This window comes from Balaenoptera borealis (genome assembly GCF_965194805.1).
Source record: "Balaenoptera borealis genome assembly, chromosome: 19".
Lineage (NCBI taxonomy): Eukaryota > Metazoa > Chordata > Mammalia > Artiodactyla > Balaenopteridae > Balaenoptera > Balaenoptera borealis.
This window is the reverse complement of record NC_138878.1, coordinates 55,966,825-55,986,227: the sequence shown is the minus strand read 5'-3', so window position 1 is coordinate 55,986,227 and position 19,403 is coordinate 55,966,825. Positions and strand designations below refer to the sequence as shown.

The following is a 19,403-nucleotide window of genomic DNA, read 5'->3' as shown; positions in this document are numbered from 1 at the left end:
AGTGGAGAAATGGGGAGAGATTACTAGGAAGATTGTTTGAACTCCTGGATGCAGGGAGGTCTAGAGCCATACTAGTTCTGGACTTTTCAGTAACATGAGCCAATTAATTCTCTTTTATTAAACCAGTTTGAGCTAATGTACTGTCACCTATATCTTTAGAGTCTTGATTGATATGAACTTATTTTTTTTTTTTTTGCTAAAACTGAGCACTTATATACAGGGCATTGTTCTAAATACTTTATACACATTAACTTATTTAATCCTTATAATAGTTCTATGAAGTAAGAGATCATTATTACCTTCATTTTTCAACTCTGGAAACTAAGGACCAGAGAAGTTCAATAACTTGTCCTAGGTCACAAAACAGGGGGTAAGCAATGATGTGGGATGCAAATCCTGTCTGGCCCCAGAGTCTGCATACTTAATCACTACACTACAATGCCCCATTGCACCCAACCCTATCTGAACAGAAAATCCAACTCTCTGACCCCAGACACCATCATCCTGGGACGGACAGAGCCCAGAGACCTTCTATTTGTGCCACCTGTCCTCAATTTCATCCTTTCTAAAATGAGGATAATCACAGTTTACCTACCTCATAGAGTTCCTGTGAATATGAGATGAGACAATACATGTGAAGCACTTAAACAGTGACTGGCAGATAATAATTACTCAATAAACAGTGGTCATTAACATTACTACTCTGTGGGTCACTAAAGTGCAACTGGCAAATACAATGCAGATGGAAGAGATCTGTTTTCTTTCACCTCTGTCCTTTAGGTGAAGAGAAGAGATGCCATGGGTTAGAGATGAAGAGTCTTTCTTGTCTTTCACCCACTGCATAAGCTGCTTCCTCTGCCTGGAAGGCCACTCATCCTCATCCCAACTCTTGTGGAACAGCACCCAGAACAAATACCACCTCTTCTATGAAGTCTTTCCAGATAGAGGGTGCCTTCTCTCACTGCCAAATTTCCACAGTATATAATTTGTACCTCACGTTCTGGCCCGTGTACCTGCCCAACCTCTCTACTGTACTGTGAGCTCCCTGAAGGCCAGCCCCAGTATTTACCTCATGATCTGTTTATTCTTCTGAAACTTAGAGAGAAACAAAAACCCTTGGAGAAAGTTGAGAGCCCTGTGGAGGCCCCAGACCTACAAAGGCTGAGGAGGGCTGAGAAGCCAACTAGGATGGGGTGAGGCAGATCCCCAGGAATAGGACGTGGGGTAGCTAAGAATCAGGAAACAGCACAAAGAAAAGTTCCAGATGAGAGAAGGTGGGGAAGGCAGCCTCTCCTAGGAGGAGTGGCAAAAGGAGCTGGGTAGAGAGAATAAAAGAGGTAAGAGGAGAGGAGGTGGTGGGTAAGGTGTGTTGAACCTGAATGGGGAGTGAGAGTAAGGAACTCAGAGATTTCTGACCAAATGCAGGAAGAGCTGCCCATGAGCCAATGATTCCTAATAACTTACAGAGGGAACGATCCTAGCTTGTGGGATTCAGAGAAGAACAAGTTACATCCTGGTACTTCCCAAACTCCCAGTCCAGTGAGGGTGAGTGGACAAGTACATGAAAAACTACAAGGAAGAAGATGAGCAGTGCTCTAAGAAGTACAATGGAAGGCTCTGGGCAGTAAGACACAGAGAATGAAAAGACTGGAAGGTGCCTTAAGGCAAGGGTGCCTATGTGGAGAATAGATGAGGAATAGATAAGGAGAAGAGATGGACATGTGTGTTCAAGGAGGGATCAACTTGAAGCAGAAGCACAGAAAGGGGATGGTATGGAGGGGTGGAGGGGAAGCCAGAAGAAGAAAATGCTGAGGAAGATCTGAAAGGGAACCATTCAAAGGCGGAATATGAAGTAATTGCTCAGAGGGTGGGGTAACCTTGTGGAGAAGCCAGAAACCTTTCAAAGAGGGTAAGGAATCTTCTGGAGGGCAGGTACTTCACAAAGGGGACTCCCAGGAAAATGGGGGTGGGCAGTAGGGCACAGAGGCATACCCTGAGATATCTTTCAGCGGGGCTTTCTGTGGGGAAAGGGAAATCCTCTTAGAGGGCAGTGGCTCTCAAACTTGAGCATGGATGAGAATCACCAGGAAGGTTCCTAAAAAGAGCTGGGCCCTACCCCTAGGTTTTCTGATTCAGCAGGTCTGGGTTGGGACCTAAGAATTTGCATTTCTAACAAGTTCTCAGGTGATGCTGATGTTGCTGGTCCAGGGAAAACACTTCGAGAACCACTACTACAGGGGGAGGGATTCTTTTGTGAGGAGGCCCTCAAAATGGAAAAAGGAAGGAGAAGGCTTCAGAGAGGAAAATCGGGGGAGTCCTCAAGGAGAGTCTAAGGAGGGTGGGGATTCCCTGGTGGTTCAGTGGTTAGGACTCCATGCTCCCAATGCCGAGGGCCTGGGTTCAATCCCTGGTCAGGGAACTAAAATCCCACAAGCCTTGCAGCGCAGCCAAAAAAATAAAAACCTTAAAAAAAAAAAAAAAGAGTCTAAGGAAGGTGTTAAGGGTCTCTCCATCTCTCTGAAGGGAAGATCTAAAGGGAGGAGGGGTCTATGAAGATAGAACCTAAGAAATATGGTCTGAGAGAAAGATCTCTGAGGGCTGGGATTTCAAGAGGTGAGGGTATCTCTTGAGGATCTGTTTAATAAAAGGGGACATAGAGGCTCTTGAGAGGGGGAGTCTGTAGGATGCTGGGGGCCTATGGTGGGATAATGGGGGAAGGAGGCTCAGATCTGAGAAGGATCTCTAAGTTGGTTTCAGAGGAAAGAGAATGGAGGAGATGAGAGGGTGTAAATGGGGGTTCTAAAAGGGGTATATCTGACAGGGCCCTGAATAAGGTTTCTTGGGGATGTCAGAGGGAGAATCTGAGAGACAGTGTTCTGAGGAAGTCTCACAAAGTGCTGGGGTTGTTGATGCACAGCAATTCTGGAGACAATTCTCTAAAGGGAGTCTGTGGAGGTGTGGTCTTCTGTGAGAGATCTTAGATTTACTGGAGTAGGATGACAGACACCTTTGTAGGAACAACTCTCAAAGAGCTCAGATGAGAAATCTCTGAGTAAAGGTCTCAATAGGATATACGGGGAAGGTGGGTCTTCGGGTGGGGGAATATGGGAACGTCAGAGTAGAGGGTTTTTCAAACAAAAATTCTGGGACTTTCTAAGAAAAGGAGCTGGTTGGTGCTGGGGGTCTTCTACAGATGGTTCTAGAGGATTTGAGGGAAGCTGTGAGGGTGAGTTCAGGGAGGGAATTATCCAGGAAAAGTCTCATAGTAAGGCAGGAGGTCTCTAAGTGCTGATTCAAGGGTCTCTGTGCCGGAAGGGTCTCTGGGAGGGATTTCAAGGGCATATCTCAGAGGGCTCAAGGGGGTTGCTGGGGTCTCTGTGAAGACAGAAGGAGGTCTTGAAAACCTGCATCTCAGAGGGGTCGTGAAGAGAGGGTCTTAGGGTTTACAGGGGTTGTGAGGAAGAAAGTTCATCTGAAAGTAGGTCTAGAAGGAGAGATTTTGAAAGGGGGATTCGAAGAGCGATTCTAGAAAATATCAGAGAGAAACTATAAGGAAACCTTTTGGAGTCCTGAGGAAGCAATTTCTGGAACATTTTGTGTGGGTTACTAGGAGATTTGGGATACATAAAAAGGGTTTTGGAAGAGACTTGTGGAATGTGGAAGAAGAGTTCTCCAGAGATTTCAGGGAATCTCTGGAGGAGAGTTTTGGGATAAGTGAGGAGGGTCTCAGGGGAAGATTTCTGGGGTATCTGAGGGTGATCTCTAGAGCATTTCAGGGTGGTGAGATTTGAGAAACATGAGGAGGTCTTTGGGAGAGATTTTGGGGACCTGTGGGAGGGGCCAAAGGGATGACTTTCGGGATATGTCAAGGCGGAGTGTATATGGGAGATGGATTGGCGGGGGGGGGGGCGGGGGGGCGCTCCAAGTGAGTTTTGAGGATCCGAGGCCATTTCAGAGAGTCTCTGAGGAAGATTTTCAGGGGACATCAGGAGCATTCTGGAGGATTCCAGGGGGAGGGGCTCTGAGATTTGGGGGCTATGAGTGGAAAATCTCCAAGGCGATTTCTGGTATGGGGGTAGGTGGGAGGGAAAATTCTTGGGATGTGTGAGAAGGAAGTCTGGGGGAGACTGTTGGGATGTGCGAAGTAGGTCGCTGGGGGAGATTTCTGGAATGTACGGGGTCTGGAGGGGATTTCGGGGAATCTCTGATCTGAAAGAGATTTTTAGGGCTTACGAGGGAGGTTCCTGGAGAAGATATCTGACACATATCATTGGAATATGAGGAGTGGCCCCGGGGGAATATTTCTGGACGGAGAAGGAGGATGGGGGATCTGGGACCAGACGAGGGTTCTCTGAGGAAGATTTTTGAGGCGTAGGACAGGGTCTGGAGCAGACGTGGAAATAACAGGGGTGGCCTCTCGGGAAAGCTTTCGCACCGCGGGAGGGGACGGAGGACTTCGGGAGGATTCGGGGGGTCTGTGGGCGTGCCCTCCAGGGACGTGTCTGAGGTACACCTGGAGGGTCACGAGATAGGCTGCTGCCGGGCCCCCCGGCCACCCCGAGGGGCGAGAATTTCGGAGAGAAGCTCGAGAAGCGGCCTGTGAGGGCGACTCGGGGAATGGGTGTGGGAGATTCTCTCGAGGGTCGGGACCTCGGAGGCCCGCGCTCCGCGCCCGCCGCCTCCCGGGGTCCCTGAGGGGGCGGGGCCGCCCGCGGCCTGGGGCGCCCCGAGGTGAGCCCCGCGCGCTCCGACCCGCCGCCGCCCCGCGTCCGCCCGACCCTGCCCGCCACTCACCGCCTCGGCCTCCGCCGCCGCCGCCTCGGCCTCCGCCGCCGCCGCCGCCCGGGCCTCCTCAGGCCTCCGCCACTGCCGTCGCCCCCTCTCCGGCCCGCGAGCTCCCCTCCCTCCTCCCGCACCGACCACCGCCGCCGCCACCGCCGCCGTCGCGCTGCGTCACCGCGCCGTGCGTCACCGCCCCTGGCCCCGCCCCGACGGGACTGCCGCGCGCCGGCATTAGCTGACGCCGCGGTGAGGAACGGTGCGCCCGCCAACGGGCTGCGAGGGCAGCCCGAAGGGCGGGAGGTGTGCGCGGAGAAAGGCGGGGTCCCAGCGGAGAAGGGGGCCGCGGGGGTTCAACGAGGCTCACGAGGCCCGCCCCCCGCTCAGTGGGATTGGCCGGCTGCGCGGCTGACGGGCAGTCGGCACGGCGGGCGGGGAAGGGGCGGGGCGCGCGCGGCGTTGCCACGGGCAACGGGCCCGGCGGAGCCCGGCGGAGCCCGGGATTGGGCCTCCCGGCCCGCAGGGGGCAGTCTCGCTCGCGTCTACCTCAACGGCCTCGAGCTAAGTCACAATTCCTGATTCTGGCGTTCAAGGCCCAGCTGTGCGCCTCGCCTGCACGCTCCGCTCTAGGCCTGAGCCCCGCCACCACCTGACCGTCCAGGTAGCAAGTAACCGCTCCGGCTGCTGGAGTCTCAACTTTCCCACCGCAACCGTCTCTGAGCCTGTTGCTTCTTCTCTCAGATAGGAATTGAAAGAGAGGAAGCATTTAAAAGCGCTGGGCAGGGCTTCCCTGGTGGCGCAGTGGTTAAGAATCCGCCTGCAGATACAGGGAACAATGGTTCGAGCCCTGGTCCGGGAGCAACTAAGCCTGTGTGCCACAGCTACTGAGCCTAGGCTCTAGAGCCCACGTGCTACAACTACTGAAGCCCGCGCGCCTAGAGCCTGTGCTGCACAAGAGAAGCCACCGCAATGAGAAGCCCGCGCACTGCAACGGAAGACCCAATGCAGGCAAAAATAAATAAATAAAATAAATAAATTTAAAAAAAATATGTTGATAAAGCGCTGGGCGCAAAGCCTTCAATAAGTGGGAGTTGTTGCTCTGACTGTTGTAACCTATTCATTCCGCACACTGTCCTGGATCAGCGTGAACTAAGCAGAGCGGGCTGTCAGGTGACAGAGGCGTGGTTGTTAGAGGAACCCAAAGAAAGGCAGTCGGAGTGGAACATAGAGTTCACCGCGGCCAAAAGTTTGGCCACTTGAGAGAGTTTGGATTTGTCCCGAGGACACTGAGGAGCCATGGAAGGGCTTCAAGCCAAGGAGAGTCAGTGGGGGTTTGGAAAGATGTCTCTGGCTTCTATATGGAAGATGGATTGGAGGAAATAGAACTGGAGCTGGAGAGTCCAGGGAGGCAGCTGGGGTAGGAGAGGGGCGTTTGCACCAGGGTGGGACTGTGGGGAGGGGAGGAGGAGTGGGTGGCAGGGATGCATGCCCAGGAGGCCCGGGGAACCTGCTCTGGGACTGGGTGGCCGCAGAGGGGTAGGGAGGGAGAAGTCCAAGACGAGGCCCTCTGGCTAGAAGGTTGGGGGGATTAGGGGCTTCCCTGAGAAGGAGACCCAAAGGAGAAGCAGGTTAGGAAGATGCTGAGCCCAGTGTGTGCCACCCAGCATCAGGGTTTAGGCGGCTCCACACCCCTGGGTCTAGGGCTTAAGAGAAAAATTGGGGCTGGAAACCAAGATCTGAGGATGATCAAAGATGGTAATTGAAGCTGTGGGAGTTAGTGACCTATCCTGCGGAGGGTATGAAGGAGGAATGGAGACAAGGACTGGACAGAACCTTGAGAAGAGGAGACGTATAAGGTTTGAGCAAAGGAATTGACACTCTCAACAAAGATTGAGAAGGAGCAGCCAGAGCGAGAGGAGGAAGAAAACCAGGAAAACATGGCATCTCAGACGCTGTGAGGAAAGGCCATTTTATTTATTTTTACTAAAAAACATTTTTTTTTTAATTAAAAATTTTATTTATTTATTTTTGGCTGCGTTGGGTCTTCGTTGCTGCTCTCGGGCTCTCTCTAGTTGTGGCGAGCACGGGCTACTCTTCGTTGCAGGGCGCGGGCTTCTCATTGCAGTGGCTTCTCTTGTTGCGGAGCATGGGGTCCAGGCGCACGGGCTTCAGTAGTTGTGGCACTGGGGCTCAGTAGTTGTGGCTTGCGGGCTCTAGAGCGCAGGCTCAGTAGTTGTGGTGCACGGGCTTAGTTGCTCCACAGCATGTGGGAATCTTCCCGGACCAGGGCTCGAACCCGTGTCCCATGCATTGGCAGGCGGGTTCTTAACCACTGCGCCACCAGGGAAGCCTGGAAAGGCCATTTTAAAACAGAGTGGGGGAATATCACAAATCCTAAGCATTACCCCCTCCATTTAAGCAACAACCTTCACACCATATAGAATGGTTGTGCTCTAAGGATGCTGGTTCATTTATTCATTCAATAATATTTCTTGAGTACCTAAAGTGTGCCAGACACTACTCCAAGTGCTAAAAATTCAGCAGTGAATGAGGCAGGCAAAAATCCCTGTCTTCATGAGGCTTACCTTCTAGTTGGGGGGACAGAAATAATAAATAAATACTTACAATGTAACTTGGTAATAAGTTCTATGGAGAAAAAGCAAGCTAAGGGGATTGAGAGATGGGGTTGGCACTGTTTTAGATGGGGAAAAGCACCTTTGATCAGGTGACATTTGAACAGAAATCTGAAGGAGTGAAGGGATGAACCATGAAAGAAGGAGGGTTCCAGAAAGAGGAGCCAGCAAGTGCAAAGGCCCGGTGACAGGATCATTCACAGAACCAAAAAGGGGCTAGTGTGGGTGGAGAGGAGTGAGCAAAGAGGAGAGTATTGAAAGACAAGGTCCAAGAGGTAATGGAGGAGGGGTCGTGGCAGATGATTTATTAGAGTTTTTAAGGCCACTATAAGGACTTTTGCTTTCACCCAAATAATAGTGGAGCCATGAGAGGGTTTTTGAGAGGGCAGGCATGTCATCTGGCTTGTTTTTTTTTTTTTTTTTTTTTTTTGGCCACACCGCACAGCATGCGGGATCTTAGTTCCCCTGACCAGGAATCGAACCTGTGCCCCCTGCAGTGGAAGCACAGAGTCCTAACCACTGGACAGCCAGGGAATTCCTGGCTTGGGTTTTTTTAGGATGTCTCTGACAGTCCTATGAAGAATAGAGTGTTGAGAGGGGGGCAGGAGCAGAGAAACAGGAGGCTGCTGTGAGATTTCAGGCAGAAGAATATGGGCTGTGGAGGGGGAGAAGTAGACCAGTTCTGGTTATATTTTGAAGTTCAGAGCTGACAACTTTTGAGGTACATCGTCAGAGGAAAGAGACGGGTCAAGGGTGACTCTAAGACATCCAGATGGATATGTCACACTGACAGTTGGATATAAGAGCCTAGAGTTCAGGGAGAGGCCCAGCTGGAGAAATAATTAAGGTATCCCCTTTGAAAACCAAGAAACTGATGCTATCAGGAAGACAGGAAGATGGATGGAAAAGAGAAGGGGACCGAGGACTGACCCCTGGGACACCTGACTGTTAAAAGGAAGCTGACATATGATCCTGCAATCGCACTCCTAAGCATATATCCAGAGAAAACTATAATTTGAGAAGATACATGCACTGCAATGTTCCTTGCAGCACTATTTACAATAGCCAAGGCATGGAAACAACCTAAATGTCCATCGACAAATGAATGGATGGACCTAGAGATTATCATACTAAGTCAGAAATAGAAAGACAAATACCATATGTTATCACTTATATGAGGAATCGAAAATGTGACACAAATGAACTTATCTACGAAACAGAAACAGACTCGCAGACATAGAGAACAGACTTGTGGTTGGAGGGGCGTGGGACAGGGATGGATTGGGAGTTTGGGGTTAGCAGATGCAAACTATTATACATAGAATGGATAAACAACAAGTTCCTACTGTATAGCGCAGGGAACTATATTTAATATCCTGTGATAAACCAAAATGGAAAAGAATATGTAAAAAAAGTATGTATGTGTATAACGGAATCACTTTGCTGTACAGCAGAAATTAACACAACATTGTAAATCAACTATACTTCAATGAAATTAAGAAAAAAAAAGAAGGTCTGAGCAGGCACAGCCAGAAGAGCCAGAGGAAAACCAGGCCAGGGTGGTGTCCTGGAAGCCAAGTGAAGAAAGTGTTTGGGGCACGGGGTGTGATGGATGGTGTCAGATGCGGCTGACAGGGCACAGCAGATGAAGACTGAGAATTGACCATTAGGTCCAGCACCACAGATGTCCTTGGTGGCCCTGACAAGGGTATGTCATTGGAGAGAGACAGGAGTGAGTCTGCTGGGAGAGAGTTGAAGAGTGAATTGGAAGGAGAAATTGGAGGCAGTGAGTGTGGACAGTTCTTTCAAGAAGTCTTGCTGAGGGCCTCCCTGGTGGTGCAGTGGTTGAGAGTCTGCCTGCCAATGCAGGGGACACGGGTTCAAGCCCTGGTCTGGGAAGATCCCACATGCTGCGGAGCAACTGGGCCCGTGAGCCACAACTACTGAGCCTGCGCGTCTGGAGCCTGTGCTCCGCAACGAGAGAGGCTGCGACAGTGAGAGGCCCGCGCACCGCGATGAAGAGTGGCCCCCGCTCGCCACAACTAGAGAAAGCCCTCGCACAGAAACGAAGACCCAACACAGCCAAAAATAAATATAAATAAATAAATAAAAATTAAAAAAACAAACAAACAAAAAACGGCTAACATATTTGTTAAAAAAAAAAAAAAAGAAGTCTTGATGAAAAGGGAAGGAAATGAATGGGCAGTGGCTGGACAGGAGACAGGGTTTTTAGTTTTTAAGATGGAAGACATAACACAGCGTGTAGGCTGAGGGGAAAGGTCCAGTAGAGATGAAGACATTGATGATGCAGGGAGAAGGAGAGCAACTGCAGCAATGCCCTTGAGGAGGTGAGAGAGGGTGGGATCTGCCCACTGCTATGGAGGGAAGTCAGTACAGTGAGCCAGACATCGTGGAGCTGGATCCTGTAAAAATTCTCTATTGTTTGCTTATATATTCTCATGGAAATGCACAGGTTTCTGATCAATTACTTCCCTTTTATTTCTCCTTTATATGACAATTAAGACATTATATTGATTTGGGGGAGAACTTATGTGTATAAGTATGTTGCATTATCTAGGAGTTTCATTTCAGGATGGGAACTGGGGGGGGCAATACAAAATGCTCTTAATAAAAAAGGAGTTATTGGTCTGATAGGATGGAACACCATTGTTGTAGTGCCACTATAAGGCCCATGAGGTTGAATAATTGCAGGAAAAAATTCACCATTACTTGGGTGCTGTGGAGTCTCCTCTCTATTCTCCATTTCCCCATCAACCTAATAAGTGGCAGTTTGACCAGCAAACATCTCTAATTTCCCCCTTTCAGCTCTGGAATTAAAATATTCCAGATTGGAGGGGGGGGTGGGAATCCAGGAAGTCTTCCTGGAGGAGGGGCTAAAGAGCTCATCATTCAATTATCAAAAAATCTACAGATAATAAATACTAGAGAGGGTGTGGAGAAAAGGGAACCCTCCTACACTGTTGGTGGGAATGTAAATTGGTACAACCATTATGGAGAACAGCATGGAGGTTCCTTAAAAAACTAAATATAGAACTACCATATGATCCAGCAATGCCTGCGCATATATCCGAAGAAAAACATAATTCAAAAAGATACATGCACCCCAGGGACTTCCCTGGTGGTGCAGTGGTTAAGAATCTGCTTGCCAATGCAAGGGACACAGGTTCGAGCCCTGGTCTGGGAAGATCCCACATGCTGCAGAGCAACTAAGACCATGCACCACAACTACTGAGCCTGCTCTCTAGAGCCCGTGAGCCACAACTACTGAGCCCACGTGCCACAACTACTGAAGCCCACGTGCCTAGAGCCTGTGCTGTGCAACAAGAGAAGCCACCGCAGTGAGAAGCCCTTGCACTGCAATGAAGAGTAACCCCCACTGACTGCAACTAGGGAAAGCCCGTGCACAGCAATGAAGACCCAACACAGCCTAAAATAAATAAATTTATTTAAAAAAAAAGAGATACATGCACCCCAGTGCAGCACTATTTACAATAGCCAAGCCATTGAAGCAACCTAATGTCCATTGACAGACGAGTGGGTAAAGAAGATGTGGTACATACATACAATGGAATATTACTCAGCCATAAAAAAGAACAAAATAATGTCATTTGCAGCAACATGGATGGACCTAGAGATTGTCATACTGAGTGAAGTAAGTCGGACAGAGAGAGACAAATATATATCTCTTATAAGTGGAATCTTAAAAAAAAGGTACAAATGACCTTATTTACAAAACAGAAATAGTCACAGATGTAGAAAACAAACTTATGGTTACCAGTGGGGAAAAGGAGGGGAAGGGATAAACTGGGAAATTGGGATTGACATATATACACTACTATACATAAAGTAGATAACTAATAAGGATCTACTGTATAGCACAGGGAACTCTATTCAATTCTCTGTAATGACCTATACGGGAAAAGAATCTAAAAAAGAGTGGATATATGTATATGTATAACTGATTCACTTTGCTATACACCTGAAACTAACACAACATTGTAAATCAACTATACTCCAATAAAAATTAAAAAAAAAAAGCTCATCATTACCTACTGTGTATTGAGTGTGTCCACCATGCTGGGAGATATGTGAAACTATTTTATCCTCATAACAATCCTGAATCAGAGGCGTGAAGTTACTTAGCTAGGGCCACACAGTAAGGCAGCATTCGAACCCGGTCTGGGTGACTGCAAAGCCTGGGAGGTCCCAGCAGATGAGGGGAAGGAAGGAGGGGGAGGAGTCGTCTGTGACAGTTGTCCCAGAATGGGCATAAACAGGATGTGGTGTTAGATGAAACCTTTCCCCTACCCCACACCCTGCCCCCTGTAGCCCTGGTCCCCACCCCTAGAGGACAGCGGAACCCAGAAAAGAAGAGGCCTGTGGACAGAAAAGTCATGGTCGGGGCCAGGGTCGTATGGAAAGGGCTAGGGGCTGGAGTGGGGCTGGGGCTAGGAGGATGCCAGGGTGAAGGTCAGGCTGTGGAAGGGAGGTCAAGGCTGGGGGAAGAGAGACTGTGGTTCCGGGTTTAGCCCCAGGCAAGCAGATCCCTGGTCCACCCTGGGCGCTGCCCAAGGGCACCTGCTGAGAGGGCTCGAGTCCAGCCTCTGCTCTGCAAGGGGCAGCATCTGGCCTGAGGGAAAGAAGCCTTTTCCTGATGTTCACAAAGGCAATCTATGGGCTATTGGGTCTTCCTCTTCATTAGTAGATGGAGAAACTGAGGTTTGGGGAAGGGGGCAGGGCTGAGGCCAGGCGACTCAGCTCTTGCTGGGCTCCTCTGACAGTCTGACTCCCTGGTGGTGTGCGAGGTGGACCCAGAGCTAAAGGAAAAGCTGAGGAAATTTCGCTTCCGGAAAGAGACGGACAATGCGGCCATAATAAGTGAGTGTCATCTTCCCTCCTGGAAGGATGGGGTATGGGGACAAGCGTGGGGGCAGATGGGAGGGGCGTCTAACCCCCATGTGCCCTCCCTCCTCAGTGAAGGTGGACAAAGACCGGCAGATGGTGGTGCTGGAGGAAGAATTTCAGGTGAGGGGATGGGGGGATGGGACCTCCAAGAAGGGCAGGGTGGGACTGGGAGACCCAAGCGACTGTGACTGATGCTAAGAGCCTGGCATTGGGGGCCAGAAAGACCCGGAGATCAAGTCCCAGCTTAGCTGTGACCCTAGGTGAGAGACTTCACCTGTATGGGTCTCTCTTTCCTCATCTGTGAAATGGCGATAGCAGTCCCTACCTCTTAGGGTTGTCTGTGGATTCAATGATTTAATCCTTGTAGTGGGTTTAGAAGAAAAGTGTCTTAACACCTCTGGGCTTCAGTTTGCTCACCTGTAAAATGGGGATAACAATAAGACCCACCCCTCTGGGATTCGGGAGGGGTCAATGAGTTAATCCATGTGTATTTCTTGGACTAGTGCCTTGGCACACAGTAAGTGTTCATTTAATGGCAGTCTTTTTTTTTCTCTCCCCTCATCCCCAGAATATTTCTCCAGAGGAACTAAAAATGGAGTTGCCAGAGAGACAGCCCAGGTATCCTGGGGGAAGGAAGGGGAAGGTCAGGCCATGGGGAGAGGGGTGATGATAGGGATACAGACTGAGGGACTGCTTGGGTTCCAGTCGTATTCATGGGCTTGGGATCTATGCCTTTGAAGTCAAGTGTTCCTGTCCTAGGACTTTTGGTTTGTTTAACAAAATTTTATTGCAGAATTTTACACTAATAGTCATATGTAATGTTAGAGTTTGCTTTTTTTGTACAAATCGTGTCAGGTTTTGGTCTCAACATTGCACTTACTTCATTTAAAAAAAAAAAGTTAAAATTTCCTTATTTTTCAATAAATAAGGGAATACTTTGAGTAGCAAAGGATTTATTTGACCTTTAATGATTGGGGAGAATCCTGTGTGAAGCCAGAGGAGCCTGGTGCTTTCGTGTGTGGAGGAGCTTTTTGACACTTCTGTGAAAACTGGTCTCTTTAGATTTTTCATCTCGACTGGGGTGAATTTTGGGTGCCCTACAACTTTGAGCCTCAATCCCAGGCTCTAGATCTCAGTCAGGACCAGCATCCTGGGCGTCTGACAAGTGCAGTCACACAGGGCCCCGTACCCAGAAGGGAGCCTTGAATGCAGGGCTTGATGCTCTACGACTGCCTGCTGTCTTGAAATTCTTTATAGTTTTATCTTTGAATCTGTGTTTTGTGTGAAGTGTGATGGAACAATGGAGCATGTGCTGGGGGCTTGGAGCCTCCCTCAGCTCATATCTCCAGCCTGGATGGGTTCTCAGCTACCCACTCCCCGCATTGCCCAGCAATGGCTGCTGCCCTCTGTCCCAGACAGGGGACCTGATTACAGATTCAGGGAGTGTCAGGGTCAGGATCGGCACTCACCCCCTGCGTGACAAGTTCCAGGGTGTGCCTTTGAGCATTTCCACTCCCTCTGTGAGTGTCCCCACGCCCAAGACAGCGTGATTTTAAATAGGAAATTTTAAAAGATCAATCTGGAGAGAGACTGCAGAAGAAAGGAAAAAAGCCTTTCTCCTGTGTTTATGACAAGGGGCCCTGCATTTTCATTTTGCACTGGGCTTGGGAAATTATGTAGCTGGCTCTAGTCTCAGCCCCTGATTCTAGTTCTCTGGATAGTAAAGCATAGTGGTTGAGCACTTATACTCTACCAGCCAACTTCCTGGGTTCAAATCTATCCATAGAACCTTGGGCAAGTGACTTCGCCTCTCTGGGCCTCAATTTTCCCATCTGTAGTATGGGGATAATAATAGTACCTACATCATAGGGTTGTTGTGAATCAAATAAGCACTTACTTATTTATTATTTATTTATTTTGGCCACGCCACTTGGCATGTGAGATCTTAGTTCCCTGACCAGGGATGGAACCCGCGCCCCCTGCAGTGGAGGGGCAGAGTCTTAACCACTGGACCGCCAGGGAAGTCCCTAAGCCATTTTTTCTTAAAAAAATTTTTTATTGAGATATATTTGACATATTATATTAGTTTCAGGTGTACAACATAATGATTTGATATTTGTATATACTGTATTACAAACCGTTCACCACTCTAATCTAGTTAACATCTGTCACCATACATAGTTAAAAAAATTTTTTTTCTTACGATGAGGACTTTTAATATTTACTCTTTTAGCAACTTTCAAATATACAATACAGCATTGTTAACTATACTTACCATGCTGTACGTCACATCCCTAGGACTTATTTAAAATAAATAATGGGAAATAAAATAACTGGAAATCTGTACATTTTGACTCCCTTCACCCATTTCGCCCACCCCCACCTTCGGCAACCACTAATCTGTTCTCTCTGTTTATGAACTTGGTGGTTTGTTTCTTTGTTTTTATTTTTTAAATTCCACATATAAGTGAGGTCATAAGACATTTATCCTTCTCTGACTTATTTCACTTAGCATAATGCCCTCAACATCCATCCATGTTGCAAATAGCAAGATTTCGTTCTTTTTTATGGCGGAATAGTATTCCATTGTATGTGTGTGTGTGTGTGTGTGTGTGCGCGCGCGTGTGTGTGTGTGTGTACTGCATCTTCTTTATCCATTCATCCATCAATGGACACTTAGGTTTTTTCCATACCTTGGCTATTATAAATAATGCTGCAATAAACATGGGGTGCATATATCTTTTCGAATGATTGTTTTCATTTTCTTTGATAACTACCCAGCAGTGGAATTGCTGGATCACATGGTAGTTCTATTTAGCATTTACTATTATTATTATTATTATTTTAATTATTAAAAAGACTTTTAATTTTGAAATTATTATAGATTCACAGAGAGTTGCAAATACAGTACCCCTTATCCAGTTTCCCCCAATGGTTGCATCTTACCTAACTATAGTGCAGTATCAAAACTGGGAAATTGTCATTTATACACTGTATGTATACTTCTATGTTATCTTTTCAAAAAAATTTAATTAATTAATTAATTATTTTTAATACAGCAGGTTCTCATTAGTTATCCATTTTTATTATTATTTTTAAAATCATTTATTGTGTTTGAGGCCAGTACCCTGGGTCTCAGTTGTTAACCCTAGGTTCTCAGAATCAGTCAAGATTTCAAGGTTGTGGTCTCAGGTAATGGGCACTGGGCCTGGGCTCCAGGCCAAGTCCTGAGTTTGAATTCTCTTTTGCTGCTGTAGGTTCGTGGTCTACAGCTACAAGTACATGCACGCCGATGGCCGAGTGTCCTACCCCTTGTGTTTCATCTTCTCCAGCCCCGTGGGTGAGACACAGCTCTACTCATCCTGAGAAGGGGGTCTTAGAGTCTGTGTGAGGGTGTGTAAGCGTGTGTGTTTGAGTGCAAGTGTGTGTGCATGCCTGTGACTGGTGATTGTTTGACTGTGTGCATGTGTGTAGGTGCCTGTGTGAGAGTGTGGTGTGAGTCCTGAGAGGGCATTGGGTGGAGGTGGAGGCACAGAGCCCCCATCCTCCTTAGTCCTGAGGCGTATAAGCAAACTCACTTCTTCCTTTTACCTAGAAACCCCTGTCTGGCCCCAAACCATCTCCAGGGACCCTAGAATAACTTCAAGCCCCCAAACAAACCTGGAGACTCTGACTATAGCCTCCAGGGACCTCCTTAGAACAGTTCCTGGGACTCTTAGAAAACTCCAGGGTCTGCAGGACATTACTAGGGCCTTAGAGAACACTCTGGCATTCCCCAGTTATGCTTCCTTCTTCACTTTTCCACACAGGCTGCAAGCCTGAACAACAGATGATGTACGCAGGGAGCAAAAACAGGCTGGTGCAGACGGCAGAGCTCACAAAGGTCTGGACCTGGGGCTGAAGCTCCCGAGTGTGAGAGGGAGAGTCTGGACTCCTGGTCTGAGGCAGGAGGGGGCTGGGGATCTGGGTTCCTGGGTCTGAAGGAGGAGGGGGTCAGGGTCCTCACTGTTTTCGGTTCCTGAGTGGATTATAATACTGAGCCCTCTCTCTGCCCAGGTGTTTGAAATCCGCACCACTGATGACCTCACAGAGGCCTGGCTCCAAGAGAAGTTGTCTTTCTTTCGCTGACCTCTGGGCGGGGGACCTGAACTCAGGCCCCCTAGGACCTGAACATCTGAGACCTTAAAGAAATTAAAATGCAAGAACTCAAGAGACCCTCAGTTCTGGCTCAGTTTCTGTTCCTCACTGTGGGCCGTAGGTGGCAGTCCTGCAGTACCAGCCTTAGGCCAGTAGAGGTCAGGCAGATCCCGTGGACGCCTGCTGAGGCCTGGGAATAAAGGAGGATACAGTACCTGTTCCTCTGAAAGAAAGGGAGGGGCCTGCAGGATTTCCTAGGGAGAAATGAGGGAGGCCTGGTCTCCTAGAGGGATTGGGAGGATATCTGAATCTGTGGAGGGGCCACTCCCAAGGGGGACAAGGACACCTGCGTCCCTGAGAGTAAAGAAGGCAGAGTGCCTGTCTCCCCACCTCTCACCTTCCCACCCTAGCAGGCATTAGCTTGTACCTATGCTAATTTTCTCAGTGAGCCCCCAGGCCGGAAGATTTTAAAGGCAGAAAAGTTGTTGAAGTTACTATAAAAGTGAAATATAACAGCTTCAGGGGCTGGGGAGTTGCTGGGGGTGGGTGGTTTGTGCAGTTGGGTAGGCCTGAGGCCCAGGTCTGGGAAAGATTAAGAGGATCCAGGACTCTCAGTGGACCCCTGAGGAGTATGAGGTTGAGCAGGCAGGAAAGGGACACTGCCTGCCCCTGTCTGGAGATTCTTCTTTCTTTCTCTGTCATCTCTGGGTATTTGACTCTCTAAGGCTTTCTGTTTCTGAGGGACATTCAGTGATCACCCACAGTGTACCAGGCTCTGAGGATTCTGAGATGGGCAGGTCTTCAGAGTTGAATCACTGTCTCTCTCTGCCTCTCCTCCGGGTCTCTGATTGTTCCTCTCTCTGTCCCTAGATTCAGGGACCTGGGAACTCCCTCCTCCCAGCCTTTTCCAGGTTCCTAGTTGAGAGGTGGCTGTTGCCATGGTAACAATGACAGAGTGACCTTGGGCCCTGGCTGCCCCTCCCCCGGCCCTGTCATTCCTGGGGGAGGGTCCACAAGCCCAGCTCCAACCCTTCCCCTTCCTTCCCAGCCTTAACATGCCATGTCCTCATCACCCCACTCTGTCCCATCCCTTGCCCCTTGTCCCCAGTCAGGACAAGCCCTTTGCATGAGGGATTCAGGATAGAATTGCTCTACACTGGGCTATAGAGAGATCCCCACTGCCCTCAGTTTTCTGGGGGGAGAGGGTTGGGCTGAGCGCCTCTCCTCTCTTTCACCCATGCTGGTGCCCCTATCCCATTTCTCTTGCTAGGGATGTCTCTACACCTCCCTCTGCACAGCCTCAGTTCCTGAAGGCTAGAGATGAGGAAATAGGAGGGGTCATTCAATGAAGAGGTCAGCAACTCCTGGTCTGCAGGGATCAGAGAGGCAAAAGGACTTGTCCAAGGTCATGAACTTACATGATCAAATGGATAATAATAGCCAGCTCTTTGATTGAGGGCTTCCTATGTGCCAGGTACTTCTATAGGCACTTTACAGGAATTAACTAATTTAATTCCTACAGTAACCCGTGAAGAAGGTACCAGTATTATCCCCAATTTACAAATGAAGAAGCTGAGGCACAGAAGTCAAAAACAGTTGCTCAAAGCCACACAACTAGTGGTCTGTATAGTTAGAACTCTAACCCAAAGCTATCCTGTGGTCCACGGCCACTCCCTCTCTTAGGCAGGGGATTCAGGGAACCCGCTCCTCCTCCTCTACCTCCTCTTTCTCCTCCCACTACCCCCCACACCACAGTTGAACTGTCTGCCTCCAGCTTCATGATTGCAAACGATCCAATCAGAAAGAGGCATGTGCAAGGACTTGCCCAATCAGGAGCAAGGAGTTTGGAAAGCAGGGACCAATCAGAGAGGGTGACTCTGAGGGGCAGTCCAATGCAGAGTAGGTTTGAGTAGAGGGCTTGTGGAGGGACCAATCAAAGAGGTCAGAACAGAATACCGCTGTACAATGCAAAGTGGGCTCAATGGGGCGTTGCTCTTGGTTTGGGGCCAGGCCTTTGAGGGGCGGTACAAAGTGGGAGCCACCTCCTCGCTTTCCACCAACCTCCCCTCTAGGTTCCCACAGATCCAGGCTCCCTAGGCTTTTCCTGGGGCACTTCTCCCTGCTAACCTTGAATGTGAGCAGGGCTTATGTTGAACAGGTGAAGACTGGACGTTAGGTCGGAGCTGAGAATGGGGTACCCAAACTAGGCCTGAAGGGCCAGTGCCTAGGCTGAAAGCTTGACGCTTTTGGAGTGGAGCCTAAGGTGGAGGGGTGGGGCTTAGGTGGGGGCAGGGCCCAGACTGAAGAAGTATGAATGTTATAAATTTTAGGGTGGTGTCTAAGGTAAAGGGGTGGGGCTTGGGCTGTGAGGGTGGGACCTAGGCTTGAGGGGTGTTATTTAAAATATTTATTTATTTATTTTTGGCTGCCTCGGGTCTTAGTTGCGGCATGCGGGATCTTTCCTTGCGGGTGCGCAGGCTTCTCTCTAGTTGTGGCCCGTGGGCTCTGGCCGCGTGGGCTCTGTAGTTGTGGCACATGGGCTCTCTAGTTGTGGTATGTGGGCTTAGTTGCCCCGCAGCATGTGAGATCTTAGTTCCCCGACCAGGGATGGAACCCGTGTCCCGGGCATTGGAAGGGGGATTCTTAACCACTGGACCACCAGGGATGTCCCGAGGGGTATTATTTATTTAGGTCAGATAGGGCAGGGATTTTGCTGTGGGGTGGGGCCTTAGAGACAGAGGGTGGAGCCTCTGCTTGGGGGCGGGGCCTAAGTTGTTGAAGAATTAGATTGGATCTCTATTAGCTGGTCTAGGTCAGGAATTAGGGCCCCAGGGAAATAATCACACTATCAGCTTCTGCCTGTTGCCCTGTTTTTCAGGCCAACTCACATTCCCTGACCTCATGGGGCATTCCCCTGCCTCTGGGGTA

General features: G+C 49.0%; 2 protein-coding genes across 10 annotated transcripts in view; one reads left to right on the top strand and one right to left on the bottom strand.

Annotated features, from left to right (window-relative positions):
• Positions 1 to 4,962, bottom strand: part of SAMD4B (sterile alpha motif domain containing 4B) — a 37,241-nt gene extending 32,279 nt beyond the window's left edge. For 2 of the 8 annotated variants that reach the window (XM_082366714.1, XM_082366720.1), the window contains exon 1: positions 4,795 to 4,962. The gene's annotated coding sequence lies outside the window, so the exon portion shown is untranslated. Of the gene's footprint in view, positions 1 to 299; positions 321 to 4,794 lie in introns of those variants that run through there. The other 6 variants (XM_082366715.1, XM_082366721.1, XM_082366718.1 and 3 more) reach the window with 6 other exon arrangements.
• A 5,599-nt stretch (positions 4,963 to 10,561) lies between these two features.
• GMFG (glia maturation factor gamma) lies at positions 10,562 to 16,558 on the top strand. Of its 2 annotated transcripts, none has more exons than XM_082366791.1 (7): positions 10,562 to 11,830; positions 12,215 to 12,311; positions 12,409 to 12,458; positions 12,907 to 12,956; positions 15,596 to 15,678; positions 16,148 to 16,221; positions 16,395 to 16,558. In XM_082366791.1, the coding sequence occupies exons 1-7, from the start codon at positions 11,828 to 11,830 to the stop codon at positions 16,464 to 16,466; spliced, it is 429 nt and encodes a 142-aa protein (XP_082222917.1). In that variant the 5' UTR covers positions 10,562 to 11,827; the 3' UTR covers positions 16,467 to 16,558. The 2 variants fall into 2 exon arrangements, with proteins under 2 accessions (XP_082222917.1, XP_082222916.1); XM_082366790.1 differs by lacking the exon at positions 10,562 to 11,830 and adding an exon at positions 11,888 to 12,099.
• The last annotated feature ends 2,845 nt before the right edge of the window (positions 16,559 to 19,403 follow it).

Excerpts from the sequence above, each read along its gene's own strand:
- GMFG (XM_082366790.1), top strand. Across the intron at positions 12,312-12,408 it reads GGACAATGCGGCCATAATAA|TGAAGGTGGACAAAGACCGG; the intron begins GTGAGTGTCATC and ends CTCCCTCCTCAG. Across the intron at positions 12,459-12,906 it reads TGCTGGAGGAAGAATTTCAG|AATATTTCTCCAGAGGAACT; the intron begins GTGAGGGGATGG and ends CCTCATCCCCAG.